The sequence below is a fragment of the Pholcus phalangioides genome, unplaced genomic scaffold (genome assembly GCF_987345545.1).
Source record: "Pholcus phalangioides strain wild (caught in Gottingen) unplaced genomic scaffold, Ppha-v1.0 ptg000014l_1, whole genome shotgun sequence".
Taxonomy (NCBI): domain Eukaryota; kingdom Metazoa; phylum Arthropoda; class Arachnida; order Araneae; family Pholcidae; genus Pholcus; species Pholcus phalangioides.
The window spans coordinates 22,533,152-22,558,008 of NW_028301607.1; the positions used below are offsets into that span (position 1 = coordinate 22,533,152).

At 37.6% G+C, this 24,857-nt stretch overlaps 1 protein-coding gene across 2 annotated transcripts in view; it reads left to right on the forward strand.

The window, feature by feature from the left end:
* LOC149078282 (cationic amino acid transporter 3-like) overlaps positions 1-24,857 on the forward strand; it is a 50,450-nt gene that overhangs the window by 4,727 nt on the left and 20,866 nt on the right. Inside the window, exons 1-4 of one of the 2 annotated variants that reach the window (XM_089241919.1) lie at positions 14,516-14,641; positions 19,730-19,854; positions 23,572-23,691; positions 24,562-24,690. In XM_089241919.1, coding sequence (XP_089098045.1) covers positions 19,740-19,854; positions 23,572-23,691; positions 24,562-24,690 — 364 coding nt within the window. In that variant the 5' untranslated portion in view covers positions 14,516-14,641; positions 19,730-19,739. Of the gene's footprint in view, positions 1-14,515; positions 14,642-19,729; positions 19,855-23,571; positions 23,692-24,561; positions 24,691-24,857 lie in introns of those variants that run through there. The other variant, XM_089241918.1, reaches the window with a different exon arrangement.

Consider the following 24,857-nt stretch of genomic DNA (forward strand, 5'->3'; position numbering starts at 1 on the left):
TTATTTGCTTTAATTGTCTTCGCCTATTGCTAGAAAAAATACTTGAATGAATATAAATGAGAAGCAAGCTCTAAAGGAATATATTCGTGCTCATTTTTAGACAGAAAATTCTCTCGCGTCCTTTTCTTTAAATCCAGCCTCTGAATATTATTGTGTTAAATTTAAAAGGAGTCCCCGGTGAACCGTGAAATATTTAATTTTCGGCCCCCAAAATGAAGGATTAATATAATCGTTTTTCTCTAGTATTTCTCACCGCTTTGAGAACTCCGGGGAGAAAATGTTACTTCAGACACAATCAAATTCAATTTTTCTTGCTCAATCCAACGCGGGGCCTTCTAAATCGCGTTACGCATCGCGAAAATGAGATTCCGGCGTTAAAACTCTTTCTCTATCTTGCTCTTTTGCTTTGAGTTCATTTTCACGCGAGCCCCCCTCCTCGTAAACGTTATTAAATTTGATACCGCGCATTTTAATGAAGTCTCCCCTCCACCGCATCTCTTTTCTTTGGGTTTATGTTTCCGAGAATTTCGCTCCAATATCTAGTATAACAGAAATTGTTATGCTAAATCTCTCTTTGCATGAAACAAATTGGCTACTCCCCTAACCATGTTCAAACGAATCGTAAGCTTGTGTAATATTCGTTATGACTAGGCAGACACTAAGTAGAAATGCTTTAAATAGCTTTCGCTTTCTCTAGTCGGAGTACAAGCCTAAATGTAAAGTATTTTATACCGGGTGATTCAAAACTCGTGGGCAAAATTGTAAAGGGTGATACGACACATCTAAACAAGCAATTTGGTCGTACAATATGTAGGTGGTAAGCGTTGCGAACGGTCGGCCACTAGACGGAGCTAAATCTGGAACGCATGACGAACTGATTTGGTCGTTTCTATCGTCAACTACAGAATGGGTGGCTAGTTTCAGGAATTAGGAAAAGGCGGACATGCATTCATTCCATGTATGGTGCTGCTGACGGAAATGCTCTGGTAGCTCAAAGACTCTACTGGGAGTGTTTTCCGCCATGACACGTGTCTGATTGAAAAAATCTTTAACCCCTCAACGACCACGGACGAGATATTTCGTCAAAATGCAAATGGAAGAAGTTCGTTGGAGCTCGTCAAGTTTTTTTTTACTACTTTTCGCATCATCAAGTTTTATTGTAACCCAATGAACGGAAGTTGTTTTTTTCCCCCGTTTTCTATAGTTCTCTCTCTCATCCTATTTGGTGATTACCCCCCACATATAATTTATCTTCCTATTATATAAAAGAGGGAAAGAAAGAAAAAATAGGGGAGGTGAGAAAGTGTGAAGGTGACAGCGAAAGTGAAATTAATCTACATATATTTTACTGCTACTAATCATTTTTTCCCTCCTATTCCTAACATGCGAACATGGAAACGAGTTTTATCGCTGAAACTTTTATCGCTCATCCAAATTTTTTGCCAAATGTCTGTACGTGGAGGGGGTTAAGGCAGTGGTTCTCAAAGTGCACGTCGCCAGCTTTTGTGAGGAGCTCTGCGGTGAGATGGTGATATTGATGTTAGCCTGTTCTGTTCATTGCAGTGGTTCTCTTTGTTCGACTATTCTTCGCAGTCGCGGATGAAAGACGAGTAGGGCAAGGGGAACCGTGGGTGGAAAAATAGAATCACTGCTTTAAGGGATTAAATTTTTTTGTGCTGCACGAGATCCTTTGTCAGAGAGTAGGATGCGTAATACCGAGCGTGCAGGAGTTTGAGGTCACTCCAAAGAAGTCCGTTTTGGATAGACATCTGTGCTGTGCATTCCCTCAAAGTTTTTCGATATGGAACGCGTTTTGCCGGGAATCACTTCCGGTGTTGCCTTTGGACTTCTACCTTTCCCTGATTCTTAAAACCAGCCATCCCTTCACGAGATCACACTTCATGAGATCACTTCTATTAGCAATCCCTCCTATAATTCACGATAGAAAATGATTGTAAGTGGCAAAACCGCTCTTCCTGCTTTCAGTGTCAGCGCCGCCTAGTTGTTCATCGCTTGCGTTGTGTCGACACCATTGTGTGACAAAAATTTCTTACTTACATGTGTTCTTGAAACTTCTGCTCTGTGCTCTCTCTCCTTGAAATTTTGTCCATGTCATGATGCTAAATCACCCTGTAGATCCAACACCATCTATAGCAGAAGGCCTCTGCACGAAGCTCGTGACGTCACTGAAGAAGGTCATCTCACCTATAGCCATTGGATATACTACAAAAAAAGGGGGTAAGGATGGCTTATGCGTCGGCCTGCTATATCTAATGGCTATAGGTGAAATGGCCTTCTTCAGTGACGTCACGAGTTTCGTGCAGAGGCCTTCTACTATAGATAGTCTTGGTAGATCACAGTGGCGGAGGAAAATGTTCCCGTATTATTTCCACTGACGTAAGAGATCGAAGCCCCAGATTTAAGGTCCAACGTCGATTACGATATGATTTTTTCGCCTGGCATTAACGAATGGATTTCGCAATTAATCAGATGATATTCTCGAGTAATTAATATTTTGATTGGAAATTGAAATCTTCTTCTCCTGTTAGTATGTAATTAAAACATTTCATGATCGATTCCGGGATTACAGAGAATCCTATCGGTTATTTTGTGATAGTAATCATCAGATCTAGTCTTTATTATTTGTCCGATCGAATTCAATCATTTTCCCGTAATTCATCTGAAAATTTCGTAGCTTTCTTTTTTTTTTAATTTTCTCCGCTCGAAATTAATCACGTGATGGGCCCTGCCTTTCACCCTCTATCATCGTCGTCTTTTTCCATTCTTCTGAAAACGAAAGTCTTATAATTAATTCTATAAATAGCGAATCCCGCAGCCAACACAAATATTTGAAAAGAATTTCTTTGTTTTTTTCCGTGGTGGGTCTTCAATTGGAAATAAGCATCGCCCGGAGCGAATAATTCAAGATGGCGAATAATCTCCGCTTTGTATTTACGTCTAAGTTTTCTTAATCTTCTATTCCTCGGGTAAAAAGGGAGACCTCCGATGTGAAATTCATTCATCTCTGATAATAATAATAATAATAATGGCGATGATGATGAGGATGAAAGAATGCGAAATAAAAACTTTTCTGTGTTGCGAGAGATATGCTGACTAATTAATTGGATACCATGAATTATCGTCATTTTCATCGATTCTGTGAAATCTTAAGATTTATTTTGGAGTTTTCTTCGAGTCTTTAAAATAGGGGTGTTCGGTATTTCCTGTAAATTTATGCAAGTTATCACAAGTCCTTATGTCATATATGAACACATAATTTGGATTACCTTGGATGGTAATAAAGTACACCGCCAATCCGAAATGAGCATTATTTTACACTCAAGTGTTTCGGTAAACAATTTTTTTTCTGCAGCAGAAGTGTGACTGATAATATTATGTTTATCGTGAATAATAAAGATAATTATCTAGATATCGATTTTGTGTGCATTTGTGCTCTTAATTATTAATCTATATCACGTTCTTATCGGCTCACTGAATATCTGTATCAACTATCCAACAGACAGAGTACAAGGGTGCGTGTTCCGTAAATTCACCGACAACAATTCGTCGAAGGTAGTAGTTATAGTCGAAAGAAGATACACCGCCTCACAAATTAACGAAAAACAAAATTCACCAACAGACAACTAATTTATTAACAGAAAATTTGTTAACAAACATTTGCCAACAAAGAATTTCTAGATAAAAAATTCACAAAATAAAAAAGAATTTATGGACGGAAAATTTACAGAAAAAATTTGTGGAAAAAAAAATTCAGGAACAAAAATTTATGGCCGAAAAACTTACAAATTCAGAATTTATCAACGGAAAATTCACAAACGAATAATTTATGGACAAACGATTAACAAACAAATTGATTTATCGACGAAAAATTCACAAAGAATTATCTTATTGAGGAAAAATTCATAAATAAGGAATTTATCGACGGAAAATTGATGAAATAACAACTAAATTACACCGATTCACTGACAAGTATTTACCAGCAGAAGCGCGTTAAGAGGTTGTGAGCTTGAGAAGCGCTTAGAAACCAAATAAGCATGCTTTACGACACTTAATTTTATGACTTATATCATGCAAGTCACAGTGTACTTTCTATAAATAGCACCGTTGTAATGGCCACCGCGCTGAATTTTTTTCACTCCATCTCGATGAATTTTCTGTAACCCAGTTTGAGCATTGCAATACCGGCTACAGCCGGTCCAGACAGAAACAACGCATTTGTCGGTTACACTTCACAGTTTTGCAATATTCAACCATTTCCTCTCTTACGAGTGAGCGCCAGTAATTATAAGAGCGCGGAACATGGTAACTATTTATTTTGTGAATAAGAAGCATAAACAGTATAGAGATAAGGAAGAACATTTCTTTTCCCGTCTCACGATTCGGTTCCACGAGGAGTTTCGATAACTGGATTTCTCGCGGTTGATTGGTCGGTGTAACACGTTGGTTAACGACATCATCAATTATGGGATAATTCCGCACGAGCAGAATAATTCTACTTTTATGTATTTTGTGGGTAGAAGAGAGAGTCGAAATGATGTCGCGAAGGTATGGAAACGAAGTAATCAAGTGAAAGTAAAGGACGAAACCCACGCAAATAATTACGCAAATGACGGATCCGTTATCGAACAGCCCAAGAAGAAAAATACTTTAGAAGAGAGAGACATTTACTTCTTTTTTTTAAAATCACTGCACACAAAAAAATAGAAGGAATCGAGATTTTTTTTCCTTCCGAAATAAAGAAGAAAATTAAAGGAGAAACGTTCAATCGTAAAATACGATTTACTTATTTTGTGGAAGCGAAATTCGAGAATTTCGTTTCGTCTCGAACGTTTCTTCTTATCTTACAACAGAAGAAGAAGGGGTTTTGTTACTCATATGGAATCCAACCTCAAAAGCGTCTTTTATTTATTCCACTTTTCAAATGAACCGTAAAGAAAAATCGATTTGGAGAAAATAGAGTGAGAGTGCGGAACTTCTAACGAATCGGTACCCGTTGGAGTGTGCGTGTACGTACTATGAACCTAACGTGAAATTGGTTTCTGTGTGATGCTTGCTATGTGCAGTGCTGCCATCTGCGATCAATTTTTCTAACTATGAGTGAAGTGCAATGATTAAATAATTGTATCGTTGCAGGCCTGTTGCTGTCTGTGACGAGACTTTTTAACGGGGAGATCGGCTCGTATTTGCGTCTTGAAGTTGGGAACCACAGAAAACCGACCACCACTGAAAAATTAGCTGATAGACATTCGCAAACAAAAAAATTATCATCACAAAAATGAGAAACTTTGCCTGGTTTTAATTTATACAAAAATTGCCACGTTTTCAAGACCAATAAATTCAAGAATTTTTGAATTTATTTGTCTTGAAAACGTGGCAATTTTTGTATAAAATAAAAAAAATTATCGACCAAAAACAATTGATTGATTTCCTTCCGTTAAACTTTAATAGAAGGCAATGTTTAATTCAAACTAAGGACCGGGCAACACAGCTTAACTACTACTACTAATACCACTACTAACACACTGCAAGCATTAAAAAGAAACAAACTTCGAGTAGGTTCACAACACATACCCTACACGCACATTCGACCATGCACTCATTCGTTAGAAACTCCATAGACGAATACACAGACGAGATGCGTGCGTGGTTGGCAACAAAAATACACAGAAACGCACAATATAATATTGAGATTTATTTAAACCCTGAGAAAAGTTGCCCATTAAATAGCGCTAACCAGTTACTTTGATGCTTCACGTTTTGAACACAATTTATCTATCTATTTTCTAGTCCCGAATGACACTCTGCTTCTAATGTTATCATGCATTTCTGTGTTTATTTAGTTGCCACATATTTACTATTCACTAAAATATAGCTGTTTGGAATGCTTTTCATTTTTGAATGACCCTGTACGTACCCTTATTTCATAACATACAAATTAGAAACGGAATGGAAAATATTTCAATATTAAATTCATTTTCTTATTGGGATAAATTATAATTTCGTTAAAGTTACCAAATATTTTAAACATTTTAATTTTTTTTAATTCAAATGAGTTACAAAATACATACATTATCAAAATAAATATCTATATTTTACAAACACAAATATATATAATATGAGAAATACAAACGTATACTATTGCAAACGGACACTGTGTAATCTCAAGGGACCGTAAAGTCTTTCTAGCAGATTTATAGGAATTAGTTATTAAATATATCTTTAGCGACAGCTTTTACAGCTATTAAATATGTTTCATTGCAATTTTGTATTTATATATTTTTGAATTTACTTTTAGTATTAATTTACTTATTGGGAAGATCAATAGGATGTATTATTTATTTTAAATTATTTCTCTTTTTATTTATCATTATTGTACTTTGTGAAACATTGTTTTCACATTTGTTTACGATACATTCATCTCAAAATGGTTTGGTAAACTATAATTCCAACGAAGTCAAAAATTTTAGGATTTATGCTATTATTATTATTTCAGTGTGAAAAACTTTTAATACCTTAAGGGGCAATGCAGGAAAATCATTTTCTATGCAATGTTTTATTAGGTTTCGGCACTCCAGACACTGATTCCGTTACTGAATACATCCATGCCGTAAAATAAATCTTTTAAAAAACACTTCATCGATCAACTTCTCATTTTGCAAATAATCAATTCATATTTTCTAATCTTTTCTGTTAAAATATTAAAGCACGAGTTCGATTAAGATCCCAGCGGCACATTCCCAGTTCACTTAAGCAACCTAGGGTGTTGTTCCAGATTAATTAAGTGACCCGCTGTACATTCTCCCCTCACTTAAGTGGTCTGCGACACATGCCTAAATCATTTAAGTGACCCACGACACATTTTCACTTCACTTGAGTGGCACGTGGCACATTCCCAGATCATTTAAGTGAATCGTGAAACATGCACATATCACTTAAGCGGTGCGGGACACGTTTCCAAACCAATGAAGTGGCCCCACACCTTCCAGAAGGTTGAGCACCCTTATTTTAATTAAAACTTACATATTACGTGTTTTCGACTGTTTAATACATTCACAGCTGTAATTCACAAGTATTTCATCGTATTTGTATTTGCTAATATTTTCGAACTTGAGAAAAAAAGCGTCGATATTTTGTACGCTGTGTGAAAAACACATTTTTTTTTGGTAGCATTTGCTATCAATGGAAAAGGCGATACGCGATCAATCAAATAATCATTAAGGCCAACGCCCCACGTGGAACATACTTTGCATTGTAAAAGAAAGAAGAAAATTACCAGATACACTAACGCTGCGTCTGCCGATTGAGGGCAAGAGATCGACGTACAGCTACAGGCATAAAAACAATCGTGAAAACGTGACATGCATCAATCTTACACACCATCTGGTGTATAGGAATGTAATTTATTCATATTTTTGTTGCATTAAATAAAGAAAAAATCATCTACTCTCTCATGTTTTGGGGGGGATCGGTGCGTCTGGACAGAAGCGTAAATTGAAGTAATACTCTTTTAAAAGTGGAGGAGGGGGGGGGGGTCAAGATAGTGACTTTTTAAGTGGTTTTTTCTTTTTTGCCATGTACAGTCAAATCCCGTAATAACGACCTCCCAGAGACCGGAGAAATCACTTCGTTATAATTCGTTATAATAATTCCAGATTATTACATTGTTCCTCTTCTGGGGATTAGAAAAGTTTTCGTTGAAACGAAACTTTTTCGCTATAACGGTATTCGTTAAAACGGGAATAGGCAGTATTCGAATTGGTTTTCCGGTATAGTTTTGGGTTTGAATCCGTCTACTATATAGTCTCTCTTTGAATCTGCCTCTTCCGCTTCAGATATGGAACACAAGTAGCAGCAGCACACACACACACGCTAGAACACGAAACACGCATTACTCTGACATCATAAATACGTTAGGGGCACTCAAACCAGACATTTCGGCTTGTAACAAATCGTTTGAAATTCCCCAGATTCTTCTTCAGTACTATTACAGTCGATTCCCGTTTGACGAATACCATTATAGCGGAGAAATCTTGTTTTAACGAAAACTTTTCTAATCACCCCAAATAAGTTTACATAGGAACAATATAAAAATCTGGAATTCCTTTGTAACGAAATATCGTTATTACGAAGTGGTTTCCTCCGGTGTCTTGGAGTTCGTTATAAAGGGATTCAACTGTATCCCTATATAACACGCTTATAACACGCATGCCATACGTGTACAGTTAAATTTTTAACGCATGTACCCCACACCCGCTTGCCTAGGGCACATAGAAGTGTTCTATGATTATTTTAGATCCGGCAGTACGATTTTCAAGAGGCAAATTGGTAGGCCGTGAATTTCAACCAGATAGGGGCACTTGAACAATCCCTTGTCCGGGATGCCCATGATGCTTTTGAGACGGCCTCAAAGTCAATGCGTAGGCACGAGGTTGGAGCTCCGGAGCTTATTGGAAGGCATATTCGCGAATCAAGAGCTTTGATTATAACCTATGAAAATAAATATACGGTTCAGTATTACATGTCAGAAACATCAATCACCTGGGAACCACTTCTGCCACCTATTAATTTGAAAACAACTGTTAAAATTCTTCGATTAAAATTGCTGACCTCTGAATGTAATGCATGAAAAAAAGAATTAGGTATGATATTGATAGGCATTTTGCAAGCAAAAATATTAGTTAAATACTGCGTTTGTCCGGGAATTGTCGTTGTTTGTGTGTTATGAAATAATCAGAGTAAAAACCCGCAGAGTGAAAGGGGGTCCAGACCATAATAAATTCGCTTCGGGTTTAGATCATCTTTGATCACAATTGCAGAAAAGGCTAAGAACAGATTCTGAAAATTATAATAAGTGATACCGGGGGGGCTCGAATGGGTAGTTATAATTCTTCAAACCTCTTTCATCATTACTCTGACGATTCAAGAGCAGTAAAATGCGCTTTGTCATAAGAGATACTAAGAAATTTATTATATCTTTTATTCATTATCTATTAGATGCACAATATAATTTATATATTATTCTTTCAGCGGGTTTTCTTAAGTTATTATAGAATATACAAACAACAACCATTTTCGTTCCGTCACAAAATCGAGTTTAACTAATAATTATGACTCTCATAACCAATTTATTAATATTATATCATATTGTCTCTTTCGTGCGGCACATCTAAGCGGGCTAATAGTTATTATTATTTTATAATTCTTTCATAGATGACAGATGGCATAGAGTTCCAATATACGAATATTATTCATTTACTCAATATGCGAGAGGGTTACCGGGAACTCTTAAAGTCGTACATGAGGATGCATCTTCGGCCAAGTTCCTTGCATATGTTAACAACAGATGGCGTCACTACACCACAATAAACAAAGATAATTTTTCATCAAAACAGAATCGCTTATCAAGGATACAGATATTTTCTGGATATTATGCCGAGTTGAACTCGGAAAGAAAAGTCATTTGGTCCAGGCACAGATTTATGATTATGTCACCAGTGGGCTGCACAAATTTTGCCGCCCTTCAACCAATCTAGTCTCGACTACTCATTCCTCAGAATTAGCCGCCCTGAACTATAGCCCGTTCAATCCCCCTTCGCTCTTCCACAACGTAAATATGCGTGTGTCTAGTCACTCTTTTAGTCATTCAGATGCTTTCACACGTTCTAGGTCACTGTTCACGTCTCTCTCCCTCTCTCACTCACCAGGTCATTCTTTTCGTCACTCACATTCTTGTAAACTCACTAGAGCAATGTTTCCCAACCTGTGGTCCGCGGATCCGTAAAGGTTCGTGAGTACTTTACTTTGGTATCATTTTTATTTAATTCGCTACCATTGCCATTCGTTACCATCTCAGCCACCTCGTTGGGCATTTTGTCTGTTGTGGCGTTGTATTTGTATTTGTACTTGAATGACACATTTAGTGCCGTGAAAATGTGATTTATTACATAAACTTTTTTACGATATACAAATTGCACAAAAAAGTACGTTTCGGATTTTACGGGTGGGGGTTGCTCCAAATTGACCTTAACTGCAGGGGTCCGCTGAGAATTTACCATAACTATTGAGGGTCCGTGATGCATTGAGTTTCACTATAGGGCTCCTGATCATAGAAATGTTGGGAAACGTTGATCTAGAGAGAGGTTAGGGTTTCCAATGAAAAACTTTCTCACGGAAATCTTGATGTTAATGAGGCTGTTCTACTTGAACTGAAAAAAATTTTGAATATTTATCCAAAAAAAGTATGTCCCTACTGCCATCCCGACAGCATCATAGCTCCAAGGTAAAAGGAAAGAGGCTTAGGCTCTTAATACACATATTTATTGTCGTAAATGATTGTGCCAGGTCTTATCGTGCGTGGAAGCTCCTGTGCAAATGAGGGTCCCGTGCCAAGGTGGGAGGACTCATGTATTAAGATGGTCCTAGGTGTCCCGTAAAATATACGTGAATTCCTCAATTCCAGGATATTCACTTCTTGTGGATAAAAAATTTCCAAAAAGACCATCGTTTTGACAACTCATTATTTCCTGATTGAACGGAAAATGACATTCATGGACTTCTGAAGCTTCTGGTTCGAAAATTCGATCTGAAAAAAATGTGATGTTACTGTTTCTTCAAGTTATTTAGTGGGCTGATCTCTTTTAAACGACACTATCTTAAAATTCAAAACAAAGAAATCTGAACTTGCGAGTATCAGCAACGAGAAAGATTTCTTCTTCGAAACTCTCCGGATTCCAGAATTTTTAAGGGTTCCGTCAGCGGAATGTCAAAGAAACTGTCACGGAGCCCCAGGGTTCCGCGGAACACCAGTTGGAAACCTATGTTTTAATTAACTCTTCTGGTTCCTCACCTGGTCCTTTGCTCTCTGGGTCACTCTTTTAGTCACGCACGTGCTTGCACATTTTCTCGGTCACTCACACGCTTCATATTCTTTAGGTCACTCTTTTGGTCATTCACTGACCTGGTCTCTCATTTCCTAGGTCACTCTTTTTGATCAGTCCCATGCCCGGACACTGTTTTGATCACCCACGTGCTTGCACACTGTTATGGTCACTCACATGTTTTCAAACTCACTAGGTAACTTGTTTGGTCACTCAATGACCTAGTTCCTCGCTCTCTGAGCAGAAAGGGTTTTACCGTTTTACCGCGTATGGGCTGTTCAGACACTTTGCATCTTTTCTCCAATTCCACCAATTTTCTTGAGTGCTCATTCCCCAAATTCGCAGCCATGGATATATTGTCTTTTCCAGCACTCTCGCCCCCTTCTGTAAACACGCCCCTGGCTGCAAAAACACAAACAATTTGGTCACCTGTAAAATCTGATTTATTCTTTCTAATATCATAGATTTACGAATTATATACAGTCTCCCGTGAAGCCGTACACAACCATCCCTTTGCATAAAAATATTTACTTCGGAGACTATTCTCTTTACTTAATGTTATCATAGAGTATAATCCCAATGGTGAAAATGTGATCAACGAAATTGAATTTCCTTACTGATGTCGTACGCGATAACAGCCATAGAGATAGTAACATTTTTCGCTCATAACAAATCATGAAATCATTACAAACAACTCACACACGTAGACCACACATGCAGCTTATTCATCATTTGCTCTTCTGCTGTATGTATAGTCCTCCACCTCCACTACGAAGTCCGATAATACTATATATAGTTCTTGTTTCTTGCCAAACTATTTATCTTTCATTATCTCCACACATCGATTGCTATATTTTTTTTTCTTTTTCTTCGCTCCTGCTTACATCGATTCATCGATTTCCGCTTCCCCTTCCGTCTCTCTTTTTAACCATCAAATATCCATTAATCACCTAAGAAGGGGGAAAAGCTTTTCGTCGCCGAGCAATTTTCGTAATTCGTGGCCGGTACTGTATTTGAATGATGAATTCCACGTTGGCGTGTACGTGTAGTCATTTTACCTCGATTCCGAACGGAAATTAAACATATAAAAAGGGATTGTGCAATGTAATCGATTTTTTTTAATTAAGTTTTCCCACGTTTAAATTAACAAAAATGATTATGGTTCGTAATTTTTAATTGGCCACATGAGACGTCCGGTGCATTAAAAACCTTATCATGGCTGACGAGATGATAAATCCAAAAAAGAAAATTCTATTGTCTCTACGTGAAATCGAACCCACGTCCTGTCGCAAGTCGAGCGAGCGCGTTCGACTACTACGCTACAGAACCAACGAACTTCTTTCTTTAGAGCTTATATGCGCTAAACGGGATCCTACATGAACAGTCTGTTTTTTTTTATTATTGTTTTTATTAATGGTTTTTTTCAACATTTTTTGCGCTATAATATTTTGTATATATGAAATTTATGCACGTAAATTTAATTGCGTTTGATAAAGTTTTCTCCAACACGGTCCCTTCCCTTGACGGAAGCAATGACTAAAATTGGCTAAAGCCGATACCGGCTGGGTCGTGTTCGATTAGAAAGAAAGAAAGAAAATCAGACTTTACTCAGATAATAGCTCACATATACTGGCATTTTCGTCATCAAGTGGTCATTTAGCTAAAGATGATGCCACTCCCCGCTATTCATACGAAGGTTTAACAAGTAGCCGATGCGAAGATGAATTTGGGAAAGAAAATTCAATTTCCTCTACGTGTGATTGAGCCCATGGAAAGCTAAGAGTGGCATAATCTTCAATAAATCGCTATCTGGTGGCAGAAACGCCAGTATATGTGAGCTATCAACTGAGTTAGATCTGATTGTCCATGTAAGAGTGAGTCTGCTATTGCGGTGTCAAACAGACTTGTGAGCCGAATGGCTCTCGTGACCGGGCAGCTGAACGAGTGATATGTCTACGTGGGGTCCCGTTTAGCGCAGCACACGCGATTTCTCGTAAAAAACCAATATTTAAAACTTTTTTCAGTGTTTTGATTTAACCAATAGTTCCGGAGTTATAATGCTTTAAAAACTGATTACGTCACTTCTGAATTCTACCAAATTCACCGAACGTACACCAAACGACTTTGTGTTCAAACAACTTACAAACTTGGCGTTTTTGAAGCTGTTAACAACGCTATCAACCCTGAGAGAAATCGAGAAATATAAAGATGTGCAAAACCAGGGTTTTTTTCTTTGCACTTCCCTTCAAAAGATTAAGAGTGAAGGAGAGAAAGTCATCACTTATTTTGCAAAATAATTTTTCAAATAGATCTCATTTGGTTTTTGAACTCAGGGTGTCCATATTAAAAAAGTTGTTTTTTATTTTATTTTAATAACTATACAACTGCTTGCAACATGAATCACGTATCTGAGTTTGGCACGTTATTTGGATACTTTTTCCAATTGAAAGTATGCCTTTAAGATCAACGGTTCGCCAGTAATTTGCGGTGCGTGCTGTTAGCTTTGCACCCTGTATATTCAGTACTTTTGACTACCGTATTTTCCCGCGTATAATCTGCAGATGCGAATTTCTCTACTTATGACAAAAAATGCCATCGTATAATCCATATATGCAAATTTTTATTCACCAATAATTAAACACGGAATGATTAATTATTGAAATAATGTATCTTAACTTATTACTACAGACTAAATTAGATATACAGTATTATCGTGGTTTTTTTTTTCTTTAGAAAGTGATCGTATGCAGATTTAGTGACACATAGGTACGGGCGATTTATTTAGTGATGAGTGTGCGTTTATATTTTGAGCATGCAAGGCTACGTGATTTGGATCACGCATTTCCCTGTTATTATAAGAAATGGAATTCATTAGCAAGCAGGACAGTGTGTAATGATTGAAATTTCGAAAAGAGGTTACGAGAATCGTAAATATCACTTTAATTAATGGCTCGATAAGAAGCCAGTCATTATGAGGAAAAAAAAAACCTCATTTTTGCATTTGCAGCATCGTATTTATCAAGTTTTTCTCTCTGCGATGCCAGATTCCGTTAAGAACTGGAGATAACAAACACATCATCGTCGTCATCAGAAAAATGCGTTAACATTTGCGTTTTTTTTTCCCCCGTGGATTTAGATATTATTTATAAACGTTCGGGGGAGGGGAAAAAATACGTCCATTTTTAAAACTTTTATCGCTCGAAAATGCATTAGAAGAATTTTTTTTTAAAGTTTCGGAGAAATACTATAATACCATCAATTATTGATACGCTCATAATTCCTAAAAAAAATGGGAAAGTTCACATATTTCAGATTTAGTTCGTTCTTTTCATACATAAATCACTCATTAACGTGTACATACTTAGTCTAGTCGCATTATACAGTTTTCATTATCGGTTTTATCTGGAACTTAAATAGCTCCGAAACTATCGATACTGAAAATTCGTTGCCATTTCAAACGCCATTTTATTTCTTCTTTTTCGGGGAGTTACTCGACGTATTATTTCTAGTTATGCAGCAGTTCTTTGTTTGAAGAGACATTCGACATTCTTTTTATACGTTTTTTTTTAATATGTATATAATGTTATCAACTGCGTTGTCTTTGTGTCAGATGGAAACTTATCTTCGACGCAAATCAGTTTTTATTGCCGTCCCGATAACGCTTCCCTCTTTTGTGCCAGTGGAATTGCATCGTTCGTATGGTACCCGGGGGTGAAGTCTTCGCTCTTTGCCAATTCCGATAGGTAAGCTCCGATATTATTTGAAATATGTATCGAATACGTACACAATGAAGCATACATTTGAAATTACCAAATAACAAAACAACTATATTATAAGATTTCTTTTTTGAGTTTGATACGGTCAAACTCGGTTATAATGTCGTTCATGGTACAACGTACAATTAAAATCAAGGTGGAATTTTTAATTACGATACTTATATAATAACTCGATTTGAATAATATAATTTAGATATCGTAAGAATTATACACAGATTCTATATAATACGTACTGTAAGTAGGCATAAAATAGCTATTCGATGCCACTCTATGATCTGTATTTCTATAAAGCAAAGGTGCACAACTTCCTTCCCGCGGGCCAAATGCTGTCCAGCAAGGGCGGTCCGTGAAAGATGTTCTGGTAGAAATTAGGAAGCATATATATATATATATACTTTTCTACCAAGGCAAGTGGGACCATGTTAATTTTTGCAGAAAGAAGACAACACGATACATAAGAGGAAAGAAATGAGTTATTTTTACAAAGTATGGGAAAAATTAGTATAAATTTCTTTTCGTGGATATGGTAACAAAAAATATCGGTAGCACAGAGAAAAAAAGCACACAATTTAGAGAACTCCTCGAGACAGTAATCTCCTGTTGCCAAACTGGAAGTGTAAAGATAAACACTCGAATCGTGTGGAAAGATCGAGAAGGTCTTCGCTGACCTCCATACGGTGGCGCCGACAACTTGGAAACTGTAAAATGGAATTCTGTGGAATATTCTTTTTCTCGAAGTTTCGACCGCACCTATAAAAAATGCGGCGATCACAAAAGGGAGAGCGAGAGTTGTCGGATTACGTTCGAGAAGAGAACTCTGATCTGGTTAGCGTGTATCTTTGCTTGTAAATACATGTAAAAATTGCTGTTCTGTGAATAAATTAGTAACGTCTGTGAAACGTTACCATCCTCCTTTGCTTATTTCAAGGACTTGTGAGAAATTATCCGGAAAAATATACATGTACAATCTATTAATATTATATGCATGTGTATGAGGGAAAAAAAAAAAATGTTTGCCATTTTTTTCACATATATAACGATGTATGCATATGATAAAATAACTATCGTAATAAATATATTATAATTTGTTATTAAGAATATGCCAATTATATCCCCTTTCAAGATGTGTTTGACCTTTTTCATAGTGTATACGTGTTTCCAAAAATGATCATCATGCATACAGAAAAAACTGAACTGATGAAGATTTTGTGCATTCAAAATTGTGCCCCAAAATTAGTCTAAGGCCGGTATTACACTATAAAAGTTTGGTAAAAGTCCTTTTATAAAACGAAAAATGCAGCCAATAAAGTCACCGATTGCATTTTCTAGAATGTAACCAATAACCTTATTGGTTAGATTTTTCAAGTTTTATAAAAGGGATTTTATCAAACTTTTACAGTGTAATACCGGCTTAAAAAATGTATTTCACTCACGTTAGGAAAAAAACAGAAATTATTTGCCAGTGCAATTATATAGAGTCATAATTATCATACTATAGTTTTATAAGTCAAATAATCTTATAAGCCAGAAATAATCTTAATTCTTGATTTCTCTCAGTAAAGGATAAAAATTCAACGAAGCCTCGTTGAATTTTTATCACCATATTTTCAATAAATCTTATATATAAATGTGAAAGTATGTATGTATGTATGCTCTTTATACAAATCTACAGTTTTAGACCGATCGTCGCCAGATTTTGCATATATACCAAACAGGTCCGGGATTGAACCGTAGGCTACTTTAAAAGTTCGTCAGAGCTGGGCAAATGCCCGAAATGGGCAACTGATGAACTCAATGCTTGCCTCGAATCATCAACACTCTGGCACGAAGTTAAAAAATTATCATTATCCACCAACATGCGAGTTCAACTGCAAAATGACTCAGCACTGCTATCATTTTCACATCAGTTGACCAACCAGTAGACCCAAGCACTGGACCGATTACGTTCCCAAATGGATTTTGCCAGTTGTTAAACTCAGTTCAAGAACTTGCAGACAAAGTATTCCAAAACATTCAACAAAATGACCAAAACCATGAGTGGCTTTCTGAGAGCGATTCTGGCACCGAAAAATGACAGTGTGAACAAGATCAACGAAAAAATCCTAAAAATTATCCACATCTTACAAATCGGTTGACACTGTCACAGACACGGCACAGATATTTAGTTGTGTATCCTGCAGAAATTCTGAACTCTTTTGGATATTCCGGGTGTGCCACCACACAATTTGACCCTCAAAGTCGGAGCACCTATAATGCTTTTAAGAAATTTGGAAACACCGAGACTCTGCAATGGCACCAGACTCTGCGTGAAGAAATTGCACTATTGCATCATTGAAGCAACGATTCTAACTGGATGTGACAAAGAAAAATGTCTTCATTCCACGTATCCCAATTATCACCGAAGAAATGCCATTCACTTTCAAGCGATTACAGTTCCCGATTGGTTTAGCTTTTGCCATGACAATCAACAAAGCGCAAGGCCAGTGGTTAGCAGTGGCAGGTATCAACCTACTTGAGCCCTGTACTTCTCACGGACAAAATTACGGGGATGTTCCAAAAATACGGGTCGTATGATCATCCCTATGCATACAAATTTATTTCCCACTAGCGGCAGAAATACAGTCAAATCCCGTTATAACGAACTCCAAGATACCGGAGAAATCACTTCGTTATAACGAAATTTCGGTATAAAGGAATTCCAGGTTTTTACATTGTTCCTATGTAAACTTATCTGGAAGGTTATGAAAGTTTTCGTTAAAACGAGATTATCACTATAACGGATTCGTTAAAACGGGAATCGACTGTACCACATATCTGGCTCGCTGACTGAAAATGTTGTTGCACCCCTACTGTAAAGCATATTGATCAACCCATGGCTTCGCAGGCCAAATGTGGACCCCGTAGTCACCTGGTGTGACCCACGAGCTGAAATCTAATTTTGGAAGAATTTAATGAATTTATCATTCCCACAAGTTTCTCATTTTTTGGTTAAACAGTGATTACCCATAATATGTTTTCCACTATGGATGCCAACGTGTCTTTGGTTGAAATGATATTAAATTCCAATAAGATAGCTCTCATGTGTACAAAGATGGCACTGGTTTTTCGGATTAAAATTTCTCATATTGCTTTATAAGAATTAATTAGAAATTGAAAATCATGGAACATTTTATTTGATTGTGACCCGCGACCGAGTACCAAATCATCAAGCGGCCCACTAAGTGACCGTAAATGGCATGAATAGATCACAACCACCAGCGACATGTTTCGAAACCATTGAAATGTCCCGCACTCTTCAAAAAGTTGAGCACGTTTGCGATGAAGTGAATTCATGAAATCTCTCTTGTTAAAAGAGAAGAAAAGAACCACGCAAATAGGGATCTACAGCGTTTAGCTTTATTCTACCTCTATGCTCTTAGGAAGTCTACAAATTCTTTTATGAACAAAGAATGTGGAAACTAAACAATTTCCCATCTCCTCGTTTATCAACGAAAGAACAACCTGTTAAGTTCAAACACAAAGAATTTCTCTGGGAAAAAAACACACAAAAATGTGTTGTTATATTTAAAATAGCTGCATTTTCTTTCACGTTATAAGCGAGGTTTATTGACATTATTGTCTACGGGAATCGGTGGGCTGGATACCACCGCTTATTGACGGAGGCGCGTAGTGATTAAAGAGATTATTATAGCTGGTTTTGACCGTGAGATAGTTTCTTAGGAGAAACGATGGACGGGCTCTGCGATTATAGTATTGTTTGGCAACGGTGATTGAGTGCAATAGGTATTGTGTATCTCACGTTCCAATTACCATGTTTGCCCGTCACGCCATTACTGAATGTAAGTATGTGCGTACAAGTTATTGCGATTTTTGTAAATGCGAGTAAATAACATACATACATGCAGCCAACAGCCACTAATAGCATGGCCATGTTCCTTCAAGACAAAATTAACTTTTTCTACACAGCCAATATATTCAATTCTCGTTTCACTGCCCGATGCGGATGCAACTTTAGCACCAGCTCAAATGCAGTCCTTATTCAGTCCAGGCTGATATCATCATACGTAGCCTGGTATTGCTGTGGATTAGAAAATTAAAGATTTTGATGATGATCACGCGTACAAGGCATGTTCTGAATTTGATCATTCATCATGTTTTATCCATTCATCAATGAAAAAATAAAATTCCAACCCTTGAAACCTGTTTCAGATGCGATACACCTTCAGATACTGTTAAATATTATTTTGACCACGTTTATATGGAGTTATTCTTTGACTTTTCTTTAAGACCGCGTTTTATCTCTTTTTGTTTCATAAGAAGACGATTTCATCATTTTTTGTCGATTTATCTCTCATCTCACGTAGCTTATAAACAGATATGAGAGGCTCATATATGATCAAAGCTATTATTATATAAAACCTTCTGTGATAGCATGAGTCTGTAGCGTACTCGTTATCGGAAATTGCGCGTGAGATATCTTCTAAAGTATTGGCGCGTCTTTTTTATCTGAGACCGAGACTTTTTTTCCACGTTTTGGAGACGTCGGGTAGTTATAAATGGAGGCATTCGAGCTATTATTATGACATGATATCCTTAGGAAAAAATTATGAGCCTCCTCAAAATAGGACCGCTCTTCTTGTTTTAGCATATTCCAACGTCTTGGAATATTGCACATGATCCGAGATTAAAAAAAAGGGGAATAAACGTTAATGTTCAGCCGCAATTCATGTCGCGTGTTTATGCGTCGTCGTTCTTGAATTTATAGGGCAGAACTGCAGGTCTAAATATTACTGATGAACGCGTGCCTGCGTAATCTACATACACCATCCGATTAGTATAGAAATGGTCGTAAATTTATCAAAACAATAAGTTGGTAATGAGTTGTTGCTCAGCATCGTTTCTTTTCAACGACGTCGTAAAACGTATTACGTAAAAGTGGGCGGATCATTCATTTCTCCCGTAATAACCGCTTCCCATCAAATTCGTTTATTTTGTTATAATCTTCGTTGTTCCCCTTCATGAGATGAATAATAATCTTTTATGTATTTGAACCAGAAAACCCACAATGTCCAAGATTCAACGCTTCTTCAAAGCTCTCGTAAGAAGAAAGAGGATCGAAGTCGATCCTGGTGATAGTTCTCTGAAGCGATGTCTCTCCACATTGGATCTCACGGCTTTAGGTATGATTTCACTTCATACTGTGTATGTTCTCGCTGATTCTCTTCTGTGCGGGTATGATCACATACAAGCCCTTCTTCCATTCTTCCCAAATATATATATATATATATATATATATATGAAGAGTAACTTCACTGAAAAAAATCCCTTTCATGCATAGGCTTTCGGTGACATTTAGACGCGAGATGTATAGCTGAAGTATCAGCGATGTACTGCATCTCAAAAACTGATATCTTTGTTTATATTTAGGAGATTAGGGATTGTGTGGGGGGGGGGGGGAGAAATATACTAGTAATTTTTTTGCTTTTCAAACTGTAGTGAGAGAGAGAAGAAGAAGAATGCTGAGGTAAAAGGATAAAAATCAATTCTCCCGTTAATAAATTTGCCAATGAAGCGTCCCGGTAAAAGAAAGAAAGGAGAGAGAAGTCTAATGTCATCTTCCACCTACCCTAGGCCGAGATATCTCTCACTTACATGGAAAGAGGTTAAAGAAGCGTAGAGGGAAATTCTATGAAATTCAAAATTTGGATACAACATCATGTTCTGAGCGCGTGATCGTCATTTGATTAGTAAATAAGGGGACCGTTTGATAAAGACCTATCTTGTGTGGGGTTGGTTGGATAAGGGTTTGAATGTGATGGTGAAGTATTGGACATCATCAGTCCAACCTCACGTTTCGGCAAGAAATAAATTTTATTGGACGTCCGATGGTATCCCCAAAAAATTCCAGTTTGTACAGTGTGGAGGGTCTGGGAAATTGTTCGTGACAAACTGTGCCTGGAGACCTTACATAGTCAGTGACAATTTTTGCTGTGCAAAGGAGTGCATTATCTTTTTGGAAACAGCTCTTAGCACACTATGCCTTCATATAATAGTGCAACAAGCTGTCATCCGCGATCCGGCATACTATCGCTATGCACGTTATTAGTACTGACGTAATCGGCTATAAATGCCAGTGTTCGAATTCCAACCCAAACGGGTACAAGGCTTACACCCCGGAAGGGACAGAGCACCTCCTCCTAGAGATAGAAGGCCTCCGCACGCTGCTTGTGACGTCAGTAAGTAGTCCATTTTCTCTCAGAATATTCAGGGAAAAATTTCCCTGCTCGTGCAAGTATCATCGTTGTGAGGAAAAGAAATTATCGGGCTCAGAATTGGTGATTTCTCTGCCCCATATCCAATCACTACGCGGTATTTGTGAGCCAATCAGGAAGATTCTACGCCAAAATAAGAAGAAACGAAATAGGATGCTGTGTTTCCAAATGTGCCAAACTTGCTAGGTAGTCTGGATGACGTTTATGGCAAACAGTGCAGAGGCCTTCTGTCTCTAGGAGACGCTGGACAGAGCCTGGGTCGTGTTTGGTCTGACAGAGTGTTCGAATTCCACTTCGTCTACATTCTTCAAATCGGTATCTATCAGGGTTAATAAGAAATCGGATTTCATCTCCGAACACGGCACTTTGCCACCACAACATTATACACACGTACATAGTTAAAGACTATCACATCACGGAGTCAGTGACATCTAATGATCATGTACATGACATTAAGAATGTTCATGTACATGACATTAAGAATGTTCATGTACATGACATTAAGAATGTTCATGTACATGACATTAAGAATGTTCATGTACATGACATTAAGAATGTTCATCGCTATTCGTGTAAAATTTTTTCAACACATGTAAAAAAGTAATCCGTCTTGAATTTCGTAGAAATCATCACCGAATAAGTCAAATGTACAGAAAATACAAAACTCCTGATGCATTTCGGCACATAGCGGGTGTCGTCTCCAGAGCAAAAATTTATGACGATTAATCCAATTGGACGATCCCACTTGGGTTGGATACCACATCTTAATTGTCGGTTGCTCAGCGGGTAAATTACGTCGTGGTCAGAATGAAGCTGATATAGAGTCTGCGTGTAAAACAAATACAACGCCATGACTGGCCGCTTGCAAAATGCAGCTATTGATTGATTTATTCCAATTTTCTTAAAATTCCTACTAAGCAATGACGTGAATTATGAGTGGGAATTTTAAGAAAATTCGAATAGAGCAATCAGATAGCTCCATTTCGCAAGTAGCCAATAAGGATGTTGCGTTTGCCTTACACGCAGGCTCTCAGCTTCATTCTGACCGCGACGTATGAAGTGAACAGACGTGTTTTTTCCCCCGAGCAAGGGAGAGTTAAGATTTTGTATTCAATCCAAGTGGGATATCCTTGGTCAGCGTGATTAGTAGTCGTATATTTTCTCTCTGAAGATGACACCCACTGTATGTGGCAAATGTATCAGGAGTTTTGTATTTTTTCGTATCTTGTTCATGGGTTATTTCTGAGTATTATTAGACAAAGTTTATCTACTCTTCCATAAGTCCTTAACTTTTCGACACATACGTCGTTTAGGTGCAGGCTACCACTAGCATCACCAGCCGACCACCTTTAATAATCGATAACTGGTCCAACGAAATCACGCGGTAATGTCGAGCACGTGCTGGGACCTATCGCTTTAGTAACATAGACTCGCGTTTCATCACCGCACTCAGCACTGTGTCATTCATTGGCACTAGTAAATCTGCCAAGAACAGTTTTCAACAGGATAATGAAAGCGCGCGCCTTCACACAGCAAAGATCGGTAGCTACCAGCCCTGTTTCCCAGGCACCTTCCCCCATTGGTTGTCCAACGCGAGACAATTGGACATCCAATGAATGCTCTTTCCTGCCATCAACACATTAAAATGCTCATCCAATTAAGATAGCAGAGCACATAGCACTTTATGACGATCTCGCTTATGTACTGATCAACGTAAAGTGCCTTGAAAGAGGATAGATCCACCTCTATCTTTGATCAAACAATTGGTTTTTGCCAATCCAAGTTTAGTCGTCCAACCGTTAAGACTCCAAGTTGTCTAATCGTAAAAAAACGGCATACTTGCTCAAAGATAGCGGATGTGTGAGTCAGCCTGGGGTTTAAAGACTCCTTATATATAGATAAATCTATACAGTACTGGAGTGTATACTCGAATACTCCAAGTCAAGTTAAAAATGTTTAGAAATAAAGATCACCAATTGAGTTCAGTGTCGTCTTAACGATGGGCCCATTCGGCTCTAAATCCCGGGGGCATCAAGAGAAGGGGAAGGAGGGCTGAGAAAAATGAGAAGCGGTTGAATTTTTCGAGAATTCGCCAGGTAGGGCTTCAGAAAAATCACTTTTCCCGGGCTCTTAAAACGCCCCTGATTACGTCTCATATGCATTTCGAATTTAACCGCTTTCCTTGCATCTCCTTCAAGATTTTGCAGTTCCCCCCCCCCATCTTTCATTTATTTATTTAGAAGATATACACGCATAATGCGTCGTAATACATGTACAAAACAACAATGTAAACGTAAACTACACAAAAAAGTGGAAAACAAATGCAAACAAACACGTACTTTGTAACCTGTTGGGGAAATTTTTCCAAAACCCTTCCAAAATCTTCAGAGCATTTCTATCGATTGTTAATTCAAATTTTGAGACATACGCCATTAATTAATTTTGTTTTCAAAAGAAGATTCTGAAACTTCTTAAAAAGAGTTAAAAATAAAATCGGAAGTGTGTAAAATGTTTTTTTGAAACATCGTACCAGTATTGTGATTACGAGTGACGTTGATTTCATGTGTTGTTCCTCAGTCTATATGTATATAGAAGGGGGTGATTATTTTTTTCCTATTTCTACAGGTATCGGAAGTACTTTGGGTCTTGGTATCTACGTGCTGGCCGGACAAGTCGCTAGCCAAAAGGCTGGACCAGCCGTCACCGTATCTTTCCTAATCGCTGCTGTGGCTTCCGTATTCGCTGGTAATTATCAATCCATCATACATATGCGTTATTGATATTTATGGATTTTTGTGTGCTGGTTGTATTACCGTTGACAGTTTCTAGACACCTTGAAGCTACAAAAAAGTTTTAAAAAATCTGCTCGATTCCTCACGTTTTAGTACGTTTATGTCAGTTAAGAACCCCTTCTTTTCAAGTGAAGAACGGTTCGCTAACCAGAATGCTGTTATTCATGTCTTCGTCATTTCCATAGTCCACGCAGACCACACGGTGCGACAACGGACAGAACAGAAACTGGTTTGGGGGATTGGCTTTCCCTACAGCACCCATTAATGAGCCGATTTCTTTGATGTACCGACAACATCACGGAAATAATACATGACACCAGTGACCAAATAACGAGATTCCATTCATCAGTGTTGTCACCGAAAGATGAGCGTCCACTAATTAATATATCAAGTAAAGACTGTCCATTTCCAATGCCAAACCGGCATTGAAACCAAACAGCGCGTCAACTTGGCTAATCTTTTCCTCCTTCGGCTCTAAATCTTTTAATCTGATTAGCCAAATCGCTACAATTAATGAAAGGCGGCATAAAACTACATTGCTATGGAAGACGGTTATTTTTTGGAATTAAAAGTATCCTACTGTTTTTTCTTAAATACGTCAGAATATGTGTCAAACATATACCTAATGATGTGTGGAAAAATAATAAGACAACAAGTTCACAGATGAACTCGTCATGATACACCAGATAATACACCAAATGATAAGGTTCGAATGCTCCATCAATGAGGCCATTTGCTGATTACTGAGAGAAAATAAAAGAGAAATCGTATTATATATTCATGAAAAGGCGCTGATAAAATTTCTATTATTCTTGTTTTTCAGGTTTGTGTTACGCAGAGTTCGGAGCGAGGGTTCCCAGAGCCGGTTCCGCTTACGTGTACAGTTACGTTACAGTCGGCGAATTCATGGCGTTCATTATCGGGTGGAATTTGATACTGGAGTACGTCATAGGTATGACAAACCAACCATTGGCAAGATTTTCAAATGACTTACTTATACAAAATCTAATTTAGATCACGCTTAAAATCGGGTTGTAATCCATTTTTAACCCGTTTCCCCTTAGAATTTTTCAATGCAAATTACGTGAATAGGCGTCAGGTATACATTCGATACTCAAC